The 17593-nt window shown below is 47.1% G+C and overlaps 10 protein-coding genes across 10 annotated transcripts; 4 read left to right on the top strand and 6 right to left on the bottom strand.

Moving 5' to 3' along the window:
- Positions 1-682: 682 nt before the first annotated feature.
- KUCA_T00002398001 (uncharacterized protein) lies at positions 683-1057 on the bottom strand (the record flags this gene model as incomplete). The annotated part of the gene is made up of 1 exon (XM_022602646.1): positions 683-1057. The coding sequence occupies one exon, from the start codon at positions 1055-1057 to the stop codon at positions 683-685; it is 375 nt and encodes a 124-aa protein (XP_022458430.1).
- A 354-nt stretch (positions 1058-1411) lies between these two features.
- Positions 1412-4264, bottom strand: KUCA_T00002399001 (uncharacterized protein; the record flags this gene model as incomplete). Its single annotated transcript, XM_022602647.1, has 1 exon — positions 1412-4264. One exon carries the CDS (start codon positions 4262-4264, stop codon positions 1412-1414), a length of 2853 nt encoding a protein of 950 aa, XP_022458431.1.
- Positions 4265-4538: 274 nt separating this feature from the next.
- KUCA_T00002400001 (uncharacterized protein) lies at positions 4539-5630 on the top strand (the record flags this gene model as incomplete). Its single annotated transcript, XM_022602648.1, has 1 exon — positions 4539-5630. One exon carries the CDS (start codon positions 4539-4541, stop codon positions 5628-5630), a length of 1092 nt encoding a protein of 363 aa, XP_022458432.1.
- Positions 5631-5711: 81 nt separating this feature from the next.
- On the bottom strand, positions 5712-6959 carry KUCA_T00002401001 (uncharacterized protein; the record flags this gene model as incomplete). Its single annotated transcript, XM_022602649.1, has 1 exon — positions 5712-6959. One exon carries the CDS (start codon positions 6957-6959, stop codon positions 5712-5714), a length of 1248 nt encoding a protein of 415 aa, XP_022458433.1.
- A 481-nt stretch (positions 6960-7440) lies between these two features.
- Positions 7441-7641, bottom strand: KUCA_T00002402001 (uncharacterized protein; the record flags this gene model as incomplete). Its single annotated transcript, XM_022602650.1, has 1 exon — positions 7441-7641. The coding sequence occupies one exon, from the start codon at positions 7639-7641 to the stop codon at positions 7441-7443; it is 201 nt and encodes a 66-aa protein (XP_022458434.1).
- Positions 7642-7669: 28 nt separating this feature from the next.
- KUCA_T00002403001 (uncharacterized protein) lies at positions 7670-7861 on the bottom strand (the record flags this gene model as incomplete). Its single annotated transcript, XM_022602651.1, has 1 exon — positions 7670-7861. The coding sequence occupies one exon, from the start codon at positions 7859-7861 to the stop codon at positions 7670-7672; it is 192 nt and encodes a 63-aa protein (XP_022458435.1).
- A 524-nt stretch (positions 7862-8385) lies between these two features.
- KUCA_T00002404001 (uncharacterized protein) lies at positions 8386-11331 on the top strand (the record flags this gene model as incomplete). The annotated part of the gene is made up of 1 exon (XM_022602653.1): positions 8386-11331. The coding sequence occupies one exon, from the start codon at positions 8386-8388 to the stop codon at positions 11329-11331; it is 2946 nt and encodes a 981-aa protein (XP_022458436.1).
- Positions 11332-12567: 1236 nt separating this feature from the next.
- On the top strand, positions 12568-14099 carry KUCA_T00002405001 (uncharacterized protein; the record flags this gene model as incomplete). The annotated part of the gene is made up of 2 exons (XM_022602654.1): positions 12568-12657; positions 12792-14099. The coding sequence occupies 2 exons, from the start codon at positions 12568-12570 to the stop codon at positions 14097-14099; spliced, it is 1398 nt and encodes a 465-aa protein (XP_022458437.1).
- Positions 14100-14405: 306 nt separating this feature from the next.
- On the bottom strand, positions 14406-14900 carry KUCA_T00002406001 (uncharacterized protein; the record flags this gene model as incomplete). The annotated part of the gene is made up of 1 exon (XM_022602655.1): positions 14406-14900. One exon carries the CDS (start codon positions 14898-14900, stop codon positions 14406-14408), a length of 495 nt encoding a protein of 164 aa, XP_022458438.1.
- Positions 14901-15056: 156 nt separating this feature from the next.
- On the top strand, positions 15057-17528 carry KUCA_T00002407001 (uncharacterized protein; the record flags this gene model as incomplete). The annotated part of the gene is made up of 1 exon (XM_022602656.1): positions 15057-17528. One exon carries the CDS (start codon positions 15057-15059, stop codon positions 17526-17528), a length of 2472 nt encoding a protein of 823 aa, XP_022458439.1.
- Between the last annotated feature and the right edge of the window lie 65 nt (positions 17529-17593).

The following is a 17593-nucleotide window of genomic DNA, read 5'->3' on the forward strand; positions in this document are numbered from 1 at the left end:
TCGAATCCAAATTCCGGATTTCCCTTGATACTTCGTTGTATTCATCTTTGTTGCCTGCCTGCAAATTCATGAAATTGGGAGAGCTGACTAATTTGCTCTTATACTCTTTTTGGCTCTCACGGAGATAGGGGTTTACCTGTGAGTTTAACGTGTTGCTCTGTGCATACAGACATGCATAATTTTCTGGACCCCGGATTATATAAATAGAGCAAACAAAGCTCCTAATCGAGGATAAGTCTGACTTATTTTCTGATATAATTTTTCGAAAATGACTGTGATTTTGGTGAGCGGAGCAAACCAGGGACTGGGCTACGAGCTTGTGAGAGCATTGGGCAAATATTCCAAAGAGTACACCCTTTTATTGGGTGCAAGAAATCATGAGCGCGGAGTTGAAGCAGTCTCCAAGCTCGCATCTGAAGGTATCAAGACCGAATTGATCGATTTGGATATCACCAAAGACGAGAGCATTGATGCGGCTTTCGAGACTGTTAAGGCTAAGTATGGAGTATTGGATGTACTGGTGAACAATGCTGGTGTGGTCAGTCCTTACTCTGAAGAATTCAGCAGAGCTGAATTTGCCAGGGTTCTCGACACAAACGTGGTTTCTGTGGGTCTTGTGACACAAAAATTTGTCTCCCTATTGATCAAGTCCGATAAACCAAGAGTCGTTAACATTAGCTCTTCATTGGGAAGCAATGCAAAGTCGGTGGCTAACGCATTCGACAACATTCTTCCTTTCCTGATGCCATATAATTCTTCGAAAGCGGCTCTGAATCTTATCACCAATAATTTCCGCAATTATTGGGAAAAATTGGGCTACAAAATCAAGCTGACTTTGATTTGTCCTGGTTATTGTTCTACGAACATGACCGGCCATGCTGGTGTGAAGACTGCTGAGGAAGGAGCCAAAGCAGCGTTTTTGGCGATCACTACTGACAATTTTGATATTCCGTTTGCAACTAACCTGAAAGGAGACGATCTTGTTGCAGTCGATTGGTGATCTTGTATCCGTTTGAATTTGTTGGTTAGCTGTGAGCACACTGTGTAGAGCCTGCATGTGTTACATAGAGCGAAAATGCGCTTACATGTTTCTATAAGAGTGGCTAGAAAAATTTATGTTTCTAATATTACACGTAAACTTGCTAATAGATAGTCGTATTACTTAATTCAGTCAATATGCTTGGTCAAATATCATATAAGCATAGTTTCATGCCTCTAAAAGCCAAACAATGTATGGACAATTATATTTCAACTCCCGCTTTCATCTCCTCTGATTTGAGCGAGCACCGTCATACGAATCTGGTGAAAACTCATTTCAATTACTTTTTCAAAATTTCATTAAATAGCATCCTATTGGCACATTTTGTTGGCTGTATCGATTTTCGGATTTGGTTAATTGTCTCAATCTACTTCACAAATTAACCGACTCTCTGATCTCAACAAAACCCATTGCAAGATTTGAATACACCACATTGGAGGGAGAATACCTCACGAGCTCCTCGAAAGCAGGCACCTTGCGTTTTTTCTCACCTCCAACAATGGTGGTTTCGTCAGCCTCACCCCAAAGACATCTCACCTGGATCCCCAGACCATCAGCCTCAGAGTCCGAGTCCCAGGGAACCATCCACTTGAGCCCAAGGTGGTAATATGGCCTGTTCCAATCCACCTTATAGAGCTTAACCTCATCGATACCAGAAGACAGCTTGAAGTATTCGTCTCCAGTGACTGGGTCTATTGAGTAGCCTGAAGGAACCACACTGTCAACACCGACAGTGGACGAATTCACATGTTTTCCATGGTGGATCGTCACCTGCTTCACGGGGGAAACGAGATTGTGGTTACCTGCTTTGGCTTCTAGCGAATCATAGTTTGACGTGTTGAAATAAACAACACAGTCTCTGTTTTGCTGAGCCCAGATCTTGATTTCCGCTTCAAAAGGCGAGAATCTTCCGTCTCCAGTACTGTTAACCACCTCAACATCGAGATAATGGTTGAACGCATTCTTCTTGGCTGAGCCATCAACGAGCCAAGGCCTCAATCCAACGTATTGACATATTTCCGAGTCATCGGCGTTCGTATCACATATAACAGCGTCGTCGCTGTTCTTGATGCTGGGGATATCATTCAAAACATCCGTGATGAAGCCGCTCCGAGCCTGGAGACTCACCACCGGTTGCTTTGACCCAGAAAGATCGATTGTCTGAACGAATCTCACTTTGAGGGGACTGCTCCAGGAATACGATGGCTCCAACACTGTGAATACCGAAGACGTGAGCACCGTTATAGCAAGCAAAACAGCCATGATTGCGTTGAATTTGTGAACAAAAGCCACAACGGGAAGCCCTAGAAGAACCGCAAAAATCGACAAAAACTCCATGGTTGCACCACCGAGACGAGCACTTTCTTGAGAAGTCTTTCCCAGACCTTGGAGCAAAAGATCCCCGGTAAGATAAACAACCAGAATTGACAGTGGAGCCACAATCAGGAATTGCAGTAGCCAATCGTAGTGGAAAGAGTGAAGAGCGTGCTCGTACTGTTTGCGGTTGAACTCGGCCTCGGAGTCAACTTGTGATTTGGCACTAGATTGAGAGGAGAGAAGCGGCGTGCTCTCCGCTTCGGGTGCTGGAGTGCTGCTACTTCCGTTCTCAGCAGCTTCTTCGGATTCTGTTGCTCCATAAGCAACGGGTGATGATTTAGGCAAGGGCCTGTACCTGTTGGTAGACTTCAGAGCCATAACCACCAGACCAAACAAGGAGCTGGCAGAAGTCAGAACGTACAGAACCAACAAGGAAGCACCACCGACGTTGTTATGGGACTTCTCCTTGATTGCCAGGTAGATGTTTGCTAACCAAATCAAGCCGTTCACCTCCAGAAGGGCAACGAGCTTCTGGTCATGAATGGGGCGTATCCAGGCGAAAAAGTTCAGCAGCAAGTAATTAATCAAGAGGAATGTGGATGTAAGCAAAACGCATGCCCCAAACCAATTGCTGGCAAGAAGTAGCGGGTTGTAAAGCAACAACGTCTTTCCAGTGGTGAAAACAGCCACAGACGAAATCAATAATGAAACAGGAACTCTCAGCCAGCCTCTCAAAAGACTTATGTGCCAAGTTCCACGCCTAATGACTATTATGAGTAAGAATATGATTGCAACAGGAACTGCCACCAGCAGTGCAACCGTGATTCCATACACCTTTTCGACAGGGAAACTGAAGAAAAATACACCCAAAATGTCGAAGAAAACAGCGGGGGACAAGTCCTCATCAAGCGGCTCATCAGAGTAGGCCATTGCATTCATGGCGGCCAAAGCACTCGACTCCATGTGCCAAAGAGATCCTTTGGACACCGCAGAGATTCCATCTCTGGGAGTATGGTACAAATTCCGTGGCTTGTAGAATGCAATATCAAGTCCTCTTAATCCGTGTTGCTTGTAAATCTTGTAGTCAGTCTCACTGTGAATCAAACCACTGTCAAAGCCCAGTTGGAACAAAGAGTTCGCAAACGGTCTGGGAGCAGCACCATAGTATTTTGACACTCCAGAATCAGTAGCTCTAAAAAGAATTGCCCTGTCTCCCGTTCCAGTACCCTCCATGTTGATAAAGTGCGTCACCAACTTGCTCCATTCGTGGTTGAAAAATGTCTCCGCTCCAAATAGTCCAGCCTCCTCGTTGTTGTTGAAGTTGAACACGATGGTACGCTCCGGTTGATCAGCTTTTTCCACCAAGTGTTGCAAAATTCCCAGCATAGACGCAATTCCCATACCGTCATCAGTGGTACCGTAGGCAGTGGGAACGGAGTCGTAGTGGGCACTAATTAACACCCCGGGTAGACTGGTGTCCTTTCCGTCTACCTTTACTAGCACGTTTCCATCTTCGTACGAAACGATCCGATTGTAACCAACATATACAGAGTCTTTGAACAAACTCTGTTGGCCGAACGTGTCATTGACCGAGATATAAGCCTTTTGACTGGCCAATTCCTCGGTCCTTTTCAAGATGTAGTCATGCACCTCGTCATTGGCATGGGAGTCATATGGATGAAATTTCTCGGAGATTCGCTGTAAATCATACCAGGAGCTCGTTAAAATAGCTGGCTCTGGCTGAGGGGGCTGATTGACCTCGTATTGGAAGTATGAAGCCACCAGAACCGATAACACATAGGAAAGAATGGTGACTAGAGTGACTGTGGTTTTCCTGAACCCGAACGTAGAGCGGAAAAACCGCACTAGCACCGAGACCTCAGAACTATCGGGTGAGGATGAAGGCATGCTAATTGATTCTGCCGATAGAGCAAAGGAACTGGAATGGTTAGTGTTTGTGTACCTGGAACAGGCCGCACGGAGAGCAGAACAAGACAGGCCCAGAGAGCCACACCGGTTACGCAGCCCGCTTAAAAAGGTTATTGAGCCCCGGGGCCCATCACCCGAATCGGGCAAAAGTTTCAACAAGCATCGAAAGTGTTACCACCAAGCTTTAAGTTGTATTCCGCAATCTGTGTCTTATTAACCCCACACAGAAACAGCAAATCCCAGGATTGCCACGATGCCCAGACCAACATTTGCTGACATGAAAAACGACCTCATTTTGAGGGCTGCTAAAGGCGAGAAGGTGGAGAGGCCCCCAGTGTGGATAATGAGACAAGCAGGAAGATACTTGCCAGAATATCACGAGGTCAAGGGAACAAGGGATTTTTTTGAAACATGCAGAGATGCGGAAGTTGCTAGTGAAATAACGATCCAGCCAATCAGACATTTTCCAGGGTTAATAGACGCAGCCATCATCTTCAGCGATATTCTGGTGATTCCCCAGGCCATGGGCATGGAGGTCCAGATGGTGGATAAAGTGGGCCCTTCATTTCCCCACCCATTGAGGCACCCAGATGACCTCTTGAAGCTGAGAAAAGACGTTGACGTTACCAAGGAGCTGGCTTGGGCTTTTAAGGCTATCACACTTACGCGGACAAAGCTTGCTGGAGAGGTACCATTGCTCGGATTTTGCGGAGCGCCATGGACTCTGTTGGTTTACATGGTGGAAGGTGCCGGGACAAAAATGTTCAGATTTGCAAAGGAGTGGATATACAAGTACGAAGATGCGACACATGAGTTGTTGCAAAGAATAACCGATGTGGCCGTGGATTTCCTGGCTCACCAAGTGTTAGCTGGAGCCCAGATGTTACAGGTTTTTGAGTCCTGGGGAGGAGAACTCGGACCCGAGGAATTTGATGTTTTTTCAAAGCCCTACATACAGCAAATTGCCGAAAGACTTCCGCTGAAGCTCCAGGAGCTTGGAATCACGGAAAAGATCCCCGTAACAATCTTCGCAAAGGGCTCGTGGTATGCTCTGGATGAACTGTGTGGTCTGGGCTACGATGCTGTCTCGCTGGACTGGACTTATCGCCCAGAAGATGCGGTTAAGGTTGCAAAGGGAAGGGTTGCCTTGCAGGGAAACTTGGACCCATGCACTATTTACGGGTCTAAGGAGACAATTACCCGTAAGGTGGAGACCATGATCAAGGGCTTTGGCGGTGGAAAGCAGAACTACATCATCAACTTTGGCCATGGTACGCATCCGTTCATGAAGCCTGAACAAATTGAGTGGTTTCTGAAGGAGTGCCATCGTGTCGGAAGTCTTTGAGCAAAAATCAACACCTTTTTATCACCTGTATTGCATGCATAATACTAAATCACTTCAAATCATCATTAACAATTGTATAACTTATTTGTCGGAGAGATAGACAACACCTGGAAGAGCCTTTCCCTCAAGCAACTCGAGAGAAGCTCCACCACCGGTGGAAACGTGAGAAAGCTTGTCGGCAGCACCGAACTTCTTGGCAACGGTAGCGGTATCACCACCACCGATGATAACAGTGTTACCGGCCTCAGCAGACTTCACACAAGAATCCAGCATGGCCTTGGTTCCGGCAGCAAACTTGTCAAACTCAAAGACACCGGGAGGTCCGTTCCAGACAATAGTCTTGGCCTCGGCAATGGTGCTGGCAAACAGCTCTCTGGTCTTCTCACCAGCATCAAGTCCTTGCCATTCATCTGGGATACCCTCTTCGAGAGTGGCATAGCCAGTGGCAGCGTCCTTGTCGAACTTGTCGGCAGTGACAAAATCAACTGGCAACACAATCTTGACGCCGTTCTTTTTGGCCTTGGCAACAAGGTCTGGAACGGTCTTGGCTCCAGCTTCATCAAAAAGCGACTGGCCAATAGCCATGCCGTTGACGATCTTGTTGAAGGTGAAAGCCATACCACCGCCAACGATGATGGAGTCGACCTTGTCCAAAAGATTGTCAATCAGCTGGATCTTGTCAGAGACCTTGGCACCTCCCAGGATAGCGAGGAATGGTCTGACAGGGTTCTCCAGGGCCTTTGCAAAGTAGGTCAGTTCCTTGGCCATCAGGAAACCAGCAGCTCTCTGTGGAAGGTCGAAGCCCACCATAGAGGAGTGGGCTCTGTGTGCGGTTCCGAAAGCGTCGTTCACGTAGACATCAGCCAGAGAGGTGAGTTGTTCTCTGAACTTCTTAACGTCAGCAGGATCGGCCTTGACCTTGACACCGTCCTTCTTAGCAGAACCCTCTTCCTCGATGTGGAAACGGAGGTTTTCTAGAAGAATAACCGATCCTGGAGCAGCACCGTTGACAGCGGCCTCCACCTCTGGTCCGACAGAATCGGACAAAAACTCAACTTTGGAGCCCAAAAGCGATTCAAGCTCGTCAGCAACAGGCTTAAGAGAATATTTGGCGTTTGGCTCTCCGTTTGGACGACCCAGGTGCGATGCCAAGACCACCACCTTTGGCTTCTGCTCAAGAACGTACTTGATGGTAGGAAGAGCAGCAACAATACGCTGGTTGTTGGTGATCTTGGTTCCGTCCAATGGAACGTTGAAATCAACACGGATAAACACGCGTTTTCCGGAAACGTCCAGATCGGTAACCGAGAGCTTGTTTGAGAGGGACATGATATGTATTCTGCAGGCTGGTTAGTAGGGAGACAAGGGAATGGCTAACTAGGCACGTGTCTGATTGATGCAAATGAGTTGGAATCGATTGAGTTGTTCAATTCAATTGTCACAAGATCAATGCCATAACAAGTAAACTCACCTTTTTCTTGAAAGTCTGAAGAAGGATAGAAGACCTAGGGGCATAGATCACCAGGTGGCTTTATATAATTCCAGCCAAACCACCTGACACCCAAGGAGGTCATCACACTGTCAAAAACGGACGAGATTGAGCCGGGACACTACTCTTGGGCTCACAGGGGGACAGGGCTCTTGTGCACTGAAATGTAAGGTTTGCTTTACGATTTGGGCGGTTTGCAGTAGAGCCGAAATAGGGCGAAACGGTAGATTTTGAGTCTCGATTATAACTCCTGTGATACTAGCATCTGCAGAATTATGCGGTCGCTTTCAAGTTGCGAGATTCTCGCGTTTCCTACTGACTTCATATGAATTCAGCTGGGCTTTCTTCGGATCGTTGGATAAATAAGTGGTTAACGGTGACATTGGGGACATTTTGCAGCACCCTTAGCCTGTGACTCGACAAAATGTCTTTCTGCTCCTTATTCTTTCTTCTTCTTTCATCTTCTGGCTTCTTATGACTTCCTCTTGCTTCTTTCCTATCCTTTCCTCTTCTTCTCTCCATATTTCGTAAATGATCTTGCAAGTTGCGTCTATTTCGAAGGGTCGTTCCTCTGGTATCCAAGATATCCACCAACCCTGTGGTCCTTGAGCATGTCCAGATACATATCCGCAATCTGCCTGCAATCTTCGTAATGGTTTGGACCAGAGATCTTGTAGCAGTTCTCCAAAGCCTTTCTCACAGTTTTAAGTGCAGCCACTCTAACCCACTGCTCCCTCAACATGGACTCCTGCGCATTGAGCAGGTCCTTGTGGTTGCGGTAGTCAATATTGTCGAATGAGACATTGGGGGATCTTGGGAATGTTGATGCTTCTTCTACGTGAGAGTTAGTATGAACGGAAAAAATGGAAACCAACGAAACCAATGCGCAAATCGCAGGTCTAACATTTTGATAAAAACATACCACTCATGATGTATAATGGCCGTTGTGTATTGATTTGATATAACTACTGGCCTCTTCGTTTGGATGATTACTTTCTCTCAAATGCGCAAATGCTACTGGCTGTAGAAAGCGGGCTGTGCACGACAGTAAGTGCTTCAACCAAAATATGATCCACACCGGCTGAAGCTGTTACGGTTGACATTCATGTGAATCAGACGGAGAGTGGTAGAGAGGATGAATTTCATCCTGGTGTGCTAAACTTCTTAGGTCATGTGGTTTCTCGTACTGAAGAGTCACCTCTACTAGTAGAATTTCAATTGTACCCCACTTCTGGCCAGAACTCACAATCGTCAGATTTTGGTTTGATGCCCTGGCCTCATCAACACATTATTCCAGCTCAACTCCATCTACAACAACTTACCTATTATCCTAACATCAGCTCGCCAAAAAAGGCTCAAAATCCACCAATAATGGCCGCAGCAACAACAAAGCCCCTAATACGCTTCAGCGCAGTTGTGGTGGCTTGGGCCCATACGGTTTGCGCACTATCCGCATTTCTCGCCGCGTTGGTCATTGGATGCGTGTTACATTACGAGAAGATCGTCAAAAACGAGCATTTCGGGTATCCCGACGAGTGGTTTCCTAGTGTTTCGGCGACAATCGGTGACAGATATCCAGAAAGATCTATTTTCCAGATTATTATTGCCTTGACTGCGGGTCCGCGGTTTTTGCTGCTGTTCCTGTCCTATCTACGTCTTTATAGACCAACGGGAGTGACGTCAATCGTCTCTCTGGTCACTGGATTCATCAGAACAGTCACATGTGGAGGCTGGGTGTATATAACGTCATCAGATGATCACGATGCTCACGATATCTTCATGATCAGCTACATCGTACTGACAATCCCTTGGACTGTCACTGTGACTTTGCTAACGTCCGACAAGAAGCTCAGATCAAAGCGCAAATACACGGCTCTGGTGTTTTTCGGAATGCTAGTTCCATTGGTATACTTGTTTATCCAGCACAAGGTGCACAGAGTTGCTGGGGCATACTCTTACTATGCATATGTCGAATGGTCGCTAATCTTCTTAGATATCGGATTTGATGCCTGGACCATCGTGGATTTTAAGGACTTGGTGATCGAATTGCTAGGGACAGAGACTGGAATCGAATTCAACACCGTCACCGAAAAGCCCCTCGAAAAGCCTCAACTACTGAAACCAGCGTTCAAGCGAAACGCAGCGAATCAGCTTTCCTATACCGCAATTATTGTGAACACGATCAACTCGTTTGTGTTCTGGTCAGTTCTGACTGCGCTGTTCGTATGCGTCTGGTTTTTTCCATTGTGGGATATGGGAATCTCCGGGTTTGAACTGGTGGTTGCCTCCGTGTTCTCGCCAGTATTCCTTGTCATTCCTCAGTTTAGACACATTCTGGGCCAGTATCCTCAGGTCTCGCGTCTTGTATCTGTATGGGCCGGTATTGGCTCGTATATGGTTGCTGAGCCATCCACGAGACTGTTGGTGATTTCGCTGGGTGCGTTTGCCGGCTCCATATCTCTGGCCAATGAGCTCTGGTACTTGCCCAGAGACCTCATTCCAGGCTACTCTGCCACTTTCATGGTTGGACTGTTACTTTCCACGATCGCAAAGTTTGCATTTTGGACAAACAATCCTGTCTGGCCCATTTTGAATCGTGACACAGGCGGGGCCAACTTTGGTGGTCTTCTTGTGGGTACACTTGCCGCTCTTGCGACTTCGATTCCAGAGTCTCATCCTGAAAAACACTCCAGACCTTCCCAGTCTCTGGTGCTTTCATCTTTGGGGTTTGCGGGTCTTCTATTCTCGCTGCTGGCTATGTTGACAGACTCTTCGACCATCATTCTTTGGGTCTGGAGTGGCTATCCAGTTACGGGACCAATTCCTGTTCCCCACGGCGTCCTGACCATGCTTGCGATGGCTGTAGGAACATTCATTGGTCTTTTGAAGCCGCGCCTTGTTGCTGGATGGAAATTCTTCTCATTCGGTGCTGTAGGTGCAATTGTGCTGTATGAGTTTCACGGCTGGACAGGTTATGCTGGAGGTTGGTGTTATGCACTTTGGCTGAGTGCCATTTCACCCGTGATATTTGGCAATTCTGCCCGTTTCAATCCGGGACTTGTTTTCGGATTGGGTTTCTTCTGGTTCATTCTCATAGTTCTTGCCCATGTCTGGATTGTCGCCTACGCCTTCGTTCCAATGGGCTGGTTGCTTCGTGAGCGCACCGACATTGTTCTAGGAACCTCAGTGGTCATGATTGCTTGTGGTTTCCGCTCTGCTGAAAAGTATGTTATTCCGGAGATAGAAGCCAAGTCAGAACCAAAGGAAGAGGCTAAAGCTGCTTTATTTGCGACGTTTATTTGGAAAATCTTTAACGTTTTGACGGTGCTTGTCGCACTCTCGTGCATGATCGCAGCACATAGATTCCCATTCCACAAGCCACAGCCATACCATCCTGAAGAAAAATTGATGACATGTGGAATCTGGACCATTCATTTTGGTCTCGATAACGACATGTGGGCCTCTGAACACAGAATGCGTGACTTGATCAAGGATCTCGAGCTGGACGTTGTTGGTTTGCTGGAGTCCGACACCCAGAGAATCTTGATGGGAAATAGGGACCTGACCCAGAGAATTGGTGAGGAACTTGGGATGTATGTTGATTTTGGCCCTGGTCCAAATAAACACACCTGGGGCTGTGCTCTTCTCTCCAAGTTTCCTATCGTGAACTCCACGCATCATTTGCTTCCCTCGCCAGTTGGTGAACTTGCGCCGGCGATCCACGCTACGTTGAATGTTTACGGCGAATACGTCGACATTGTGGTGTTCCACAGTGGTCAGGAAGAGGACGTGGAAGACCGCAGATTGCAAAGTCTTGGCGTGAGGGATATCATGGGAAGTACCGACAGGCCTACAGTATTGCTGAGTTATCTGGTCACAGAACCTTTGCAGGGCAACTACAATACTTATGTGAGCGAGGAGAGTGGAATGCATGATATTGACCCAAGCGATGACGATAGATGGTGTGAGTACATCCTCTACAAGAAGTTGAAGAGGACTGGATATGCTAGGATCAGTAGAGGCACGATCACTGATACGGAGCTCCAGGTTGGAAAGTTCCAGATTGGGAGTTCCATCGATGAAACCTACTCTCAGACTGAGGTTGACGAGGACAAAGTTGCCGAGGGTCTCAGGTTCCCCGCAATATTCCATGGCGAGGGTGTCAGAGAGCATCACTTCCACGTTTTCAACAGACCCAAGTATTTTGAGTAGGGGGAATGGTCCATAATTTCGGGAGTGACAGGAGGAGAAAAAGAGTGAATTAAAGAGGTAATGAGTTGAAAAGACCTGAACGAAGAGAAATGACCGGAATTATTAAATGGCTATTCTCTAGAGATTGAAAGAATGTAGATCTAGACCTATGCTGACTGGTGAAAGCAGCTTAGATTCCAGTAGAGTACCAAACGTTTCTGAAATAATCCTGACGCAGATAATCAGATTGGCGCCAGTTGTGTGCCCTGATGACTGATATCAAACATCACGTGATATCCGAGAGGCATGTATACTGTATAGGCTACTAGGCTACTAGTGTTAACGGTCTGCCCCGCTCAGGGAGTATAAAAGCAGAGCCGTATCGCTATAGTTTTTAATGCTTGAATAGCCGGCCGAGTAGATTTTTGGGGAAGATCTTGTGGCAATGAACTTGCGATGCTAGTCATGAGAGGTCTGAAAGGTGTGATAATTACGGAGAGTCACGAACGTCACGAAATCCCTAGTCTCTTTTCAGATGACGTATATGACGTTTATTTCAATGAGTTTCGGATTACTCGGCTTTCTCCAGACTGGAAACAGAACAAACAGATTAAAGACCCCGAGAGCCAAAGCGTATAGCCCTGAACCCCAGATTCGGAAGTCCACAGCGAATGCTCGAGAATGCCCCTCCTCCAGTTAGAGGGGCACGGGACCCCTCCTGAACGACCCCTCCCCCCCCTTCGATTGCTGTTATCAGCTCCGTGACTCCGGAAAACAGACAGACCAGGGTATCTGGACGCTGCAAAGAAGTGCTCAAGAAGGAATTTTCACATCCTTGACGGCTCCGATCCGGCTCGATCCGCCATCTCATAAGCACCCGGTTCAAACCCACGTCTCTGGTGTGGAGCACGAAACTTTGATGCGTCTTCCTGTGTGATCCATCACTCACCCGGATGAAAAATGGCAGATGGATGACCAGAAAACCGAATTCCGGGATTTTCCGGACAATAGAGCACGTGATTTATAGCACCCCGGAATGCGTGTGTGGCCTTATCAATAGCGTGCTGTGATTGGCCAATGTGTGCGTCGTCCCCAGGATCGGCTCCGGGAGGGAAGTTTCACGCAAATGCTTACTGCCCCTACGGGGCAGTTTGTTAAATGGCCGTCTTTGCTCTTTCTTCTTCCCAATTGTTTCCTTTTTTCTTGATTTAGAGCCAATTTGGAGTCGATTTCCAGATTATCATCGAAAAACTCACAATGTCCTTAGCATTCCGTTCAGTTGCCCGTTCCGCGCTTTCGCAGCGTTCTGCTGTGATGGGTCTGCGTTCTTACTCCTCGAAGGAGCCAGTAAGTTGACAAGACGACTTTTTTTGGGGTGTTAGAGTTATTTGCATTGCTGGCCACGTTGTTGATAGCGTGACCAGATATGGCGATCCTAATTTGCTCATCCCCGTTTTTCTTCACATCACTAACTTTCGCAGACCCTCAAAGAGCGTTTCGCCGAACTTCTTCCAGAGAAACAAGAGGAAGTCAAGAAACTCAAGGCCGAGTACGGTAAGACCGTGATCGGTGAGGTCTTGCTCGAGCAAGCATACGGTGGTATGCGTGGTATCAAGGGTTTGGTCTGGGAAGGATCCGTGCTCGACCCAGTCGAGGGAATCAGATTCAGAGGCAGAACCATCCCTGACATCCAAAAGGAGCTTCCAAAGGCCGAAGGTGGTAACGAGCCATTGCCAGAAGCCCTTTTCTGGCTTTTGTTGACCGGTGAGGTCCCAACTGCTGCCCAGACCAAGGCCTTCTCCGAGGAGCTTGCTGCCAGATCTGCTTTGCCAAAGCATGTTGAGGAGCTTATCGACCGCTCCCCAGCCACTTTGCACCCAATGGCCCAGTTCTCCATTGCCGTTACTGCCCTCGAGTCCGAGTCTCAGTTCGCCAAGGCTTACGCCAAGGGTGTTAACAAGAAGGAGTACTGGAAGTACACCTACGAGGACTCCATTGATCTGTTGGCCAAGCTGCCTCCAATCGCTGCCAGAATCTACAGAAACGTTTTCAAAGACGGTAAGGTTGGCCAGGTGGACCCAACCTTGGACTACTCTGCCAACTTGGCTCATCTTTTGGGATACGGTTCCAACCCAGAGTTCTTGGAGTTGATGCGTTTGTACGTCTCTATCCACTCTGACCACGAGGGTGGTAACGTTTCCGCTCACACAACCCACTTGGTCGGATCTGCTCTCTCTTCCCCATACCTGTCTTTGGCCGCTGGTCTTAACGGTCTGGCTGGTCCTCTCCACGGACGTGCCAACCAGGAAGTCTTGGAATGGCTTTTCGAGATGAAGAAGGAGATTGGTTCCGACATCTCTAAGGAGAGAATTGAGAAGTACCTTTGGGACACTCTTAACGCCGGCCGTGTTGTTCCAGGTTACGGCCACGCCGTCCTGAGAAAGACCGACCCACGTTACATCGCCCAGCGTGAGTTCGCCCAGAAGCACATGCCAGACTACGATCTGTTCAAGCTTGTGTCCAACATCTACGAGGTTGCTCCAGGTGTTTTGACCAAGCACGGTAAGACCAAGAACCCATGGCCTAACGTGGACTCGCACTCTGGTGTCCTTCTCCAGTACTACGGATTGACCGAGCAATCCTTCTACACCGTTCTTTTCGGTGTTGCCAGAGCCTTTGGTGTCTTGCCTCAACTCATTATCGACCGTGGATTGGGATTTGCCATTGAGCGTCCAAAATCCTTCTCCACCGAGAAGTACGCCGAGCTGGTCAAGTCCCTGGCCAAATAGACCTTATGTCCTTGATACATTCCATGGGTACTCTTTGTGTACATAAACAATTTCATTGTCTTAAGAAAAAGATATAGTTGACTGATCTTGTAGGAAGATGGGGAGACGAATAGTTGAAGGGAATGTCTTCCATGGTTAGGTTAACGTATGTCCATGTAGTCATTCCGGCTCCCTCTCATGGAAAAGATCATACCAGCATCTATAAAACTGCATTCCGGTCTGAAATGTTTCAGACTGTCATTGGACAGCCAATTGTTCTCATCTGCAAAGTTTTTAACCGAGTTTTCAGAGTCCCATGTTCTCATATCATTGCTTCCAGAAAGAACGGTGATCCTCCAATATTTCAGCCCTCAGCTCCTCATAGGGACCCAAAACCTCTATCGCCTTCTGGCCACTATCAAAGACCTTGCGGCTTGGCATATTCATTGTCATATTTTCGGAGTCGTCGCCAGTCAATTCCAGTAGAGCACTCTCCTCGAGCCCATAGACTACTCTTCCAACGTTCGCCCAATAGCACGACCCTGCGCACATACAACACGGCTCGAAGTTGGTATAAAGGGTGCATCTCCAAAGGAAAGATGTCTCATACTTTTTCCAAGCCGTGCGGCAAATCGTGCTCTCAGCGTGATTTAAAGTGTCGATGTTACCTTGCTCTAACAACACTTCGCCAGATGGTCCTACCAGCACACATCCAAACGGATGACGTCCCTTCAATTTGGCTTGATGAGCCACTTCGATTGCCAAACGAAGACACCTGTGAGCTTCTTCAGTACTGGGCTTGGGATTTCTTTGTGGGAACATTCTGGGACTGGCAACCCTTCAAAAGAACGCGATAAGAGCTTGGCCCTGGCTGCGATAAGGGTTGGTGAAATTTTGCACGTGACCACGACTGTACATCTCTTCTGTTTATCTTTTAGGCTTCTTCAGACAATCTTTTCTACTCGATTACAGTTGGCCATGTATTTGAATAAAGGGGCTGTTAATGCTCCATTTAAACCGCCGCGCATGGCTGGCCGATCCTCCGGTCTGGAGCCCGGTCGTCAACTGAAGAGGCCACGGGTTCAACCAGTCGCGGAACAGTTACCTGTGTCTACACAGCCTGTGCATGCTTCCGGAACACGCGTTTTTAATGTTCTATATCGCAAGAAAACTGGCAAAAAGAATAAAACATGGGATGGTGATGGAACTCTCAGCGTTTCAGGCAAAAATATGACTTTAAAGGGCGATTTTTCAGGAGCCAAAGAGATCGCATCAGGAACAGGTGTGATATCGATGGAGTCTGTATTCAGCCTTGGAAGTTATGAAATTGAGATAGAGGGGGAGATTTCAGGAAAGGGAGAAGCGCCAAGTGATGTCACTATGGAGCGAGTTGTTCGTAGACCGGTAGCAATGTCGTTGAAGCCTCTAGTTAGACAATTCAAGCCGGTCGTTGCATCACAGCCTCTCAAATCCAAAAAGGATCCGTTGCATGATCCACTTCGCGAAGGCGCGCTGGTGATGAAGAGACCTGAAACAGGTGCGAGTTTGACGGATGTGGTGGTAGATCCCATTCTTTGCGACCATCTGCGACCCCATCAGCGTGAGGGTGTTCAGTTTCTTTATGAGTGTCTCATGGACATGAAAGGTGCTGGCGATACAGGTGCTTTGCTAGCGGACGAAATGGGATTAGGAAAGACCCTGATGACCATCACAACGATATGGACCTTACTGCGACAAACAGCATATGCCGACAAGTCTCCACCAGTGCGAAAAGTGTTGATCGTGTGTCCCGTAACTCTGATAGGCAATTGGCAGAGAGAATTCAAAAAGTGGCTTGGGCGCAATAGGATCAGTGTTCTGGCAATAAAAGGCAACCAAAGCACAGCCAAGGAGAAACAGGATGTGGTCAACTTTGGAAGAACCAGGGTGTATCAGGTAATGATCATAGGCTATGAGAAGCTCTTGACATTAGCCAACGAGGTTGAGACCATAAACTTCGACCTACTAGTCTGTGACGAGGGACATAGGCTCAAAAGTGGGCAGAATAAAGCCCTGAAGTTTTTGCAGAGTATGAGCATAGAGAGAAGGATTGTTCTCACTGGAACACCAATTCAAAACGACTTGCAAGAGTTTTTCAATATCATCAATTTTGTTAATCCGGGCATACTAGGGACATTTGGTGCATTCCAAAAAAAATTCATGAGACCAATTTTGAGGGCCAGAGAAGTGAATTGTACCAATAGAAGTGTCATAAAAAGGGGTGACGAAGTGTCCAGAGAACTTATCGATATCACCAAAACATTCATGCTCAGAAGGACCTCGGATATTCTCACCAACTATCTTCCACCCAGACGAGACTTCGTGCTTTTTGCTCCACCAACCAAGTTTCAACTACAATTGTGTGATATGGTTATGGGAACGAAGAATTATGAGAGGTTAATGAAGCAAAATAATGCTAACGAATCGCTTGGGCTTATCTCTCTTTTCCGCAAGATATGCAGCTCACCAAGTCTCCTAAAGGGAGATAGTATGTTGAGAAGCCTTTTTGAAGGCAGTGAGATCGAGAACGGTTTGGCTAGAAAATCTGCCAGTGGGAAGATCATTATTCTTACTGAGTTATTAAATCAGATCAAATCTGCTACTGACGACAAAATTGTGGTGGTCTCCAACTACACTCAAACCTTGGATGTGATCCAGGACTTGCTGCCTGGGCTTCGTCTTTCCTATTCGCGATTGGACGGCTCAACTCCTGCAAAACTGAGAGATAAAGTGGTTTCTGATTTCAACAATTCTTCCACTTCTTCGTGTGCTATTCTGTTGCTTTCGGCCAAGGCTGGTGGAGTTGGCTTGAATTTGATTGGTGCTAATCGACTCATCCTCTTTGACAACGATTGGAATCCCTCAGTGGATCTACAGGCAATGGCCCGAGTACATAGGGATGGCCAGAAGAAACCTGTTTATGTGTATAGACTTCTCACAACCGGTTGTCTGGACGAGAAAATCTTCCAACGGCAGATGATGAAGCTCAATTTGAGTTCCAAGTTTTTGGATGCGAATAATGACTCGAACGACGATGTTTTTGACTATAGTGACTTGAAAGATTTGTTCACCATTCAAAGAGACATCAACTCCAATACACATTCTCTAATGGAGTGTAATTGTTCTGGTATAGGAGAAGAACTGGTGATTGATCAGGAAAGCGAGTCCGAAGAGGAAGACGATTCCAGTAATGGCTGGATTTCTGCATTTGACTTCAAGCAACTTTCTCAAGAACCTACCAAGAAGCGAAATGCAATCAAGAAGTGTATGGCTGAATTCAGACATGTTAATCCAATGGCTGTGGATGATGAGTTTGAGAGTGGTGACACTGTTATAGACTCTCTGTTGAAGCAAACCCGAGAGAACGCTTCGTTGATGACCTTCATGTTCATGAAACTTTCTGCTGGTTAAAAATATACATTTTGTGTATATTTATTTTTGCATTGTTTGAGTGCTGGTAAATTCTAAGTAGGATA

Source organism: Kuraishia capsulata, genomic scaffold (assembly GCF_000576695.1).
Source record: "Kuraishia capsulata CBS 1993 genomic scaffold, Kuraishia_capsulata_scaffold_3, whole genome shotgun sequence".
Taxonomy (NCBI): Eukaryota; Fungi; Ascomycota; class Pichiomycetes; order Pichiales; family Pichiaceae; genus Kuraishia; species Kuraishia capsulata.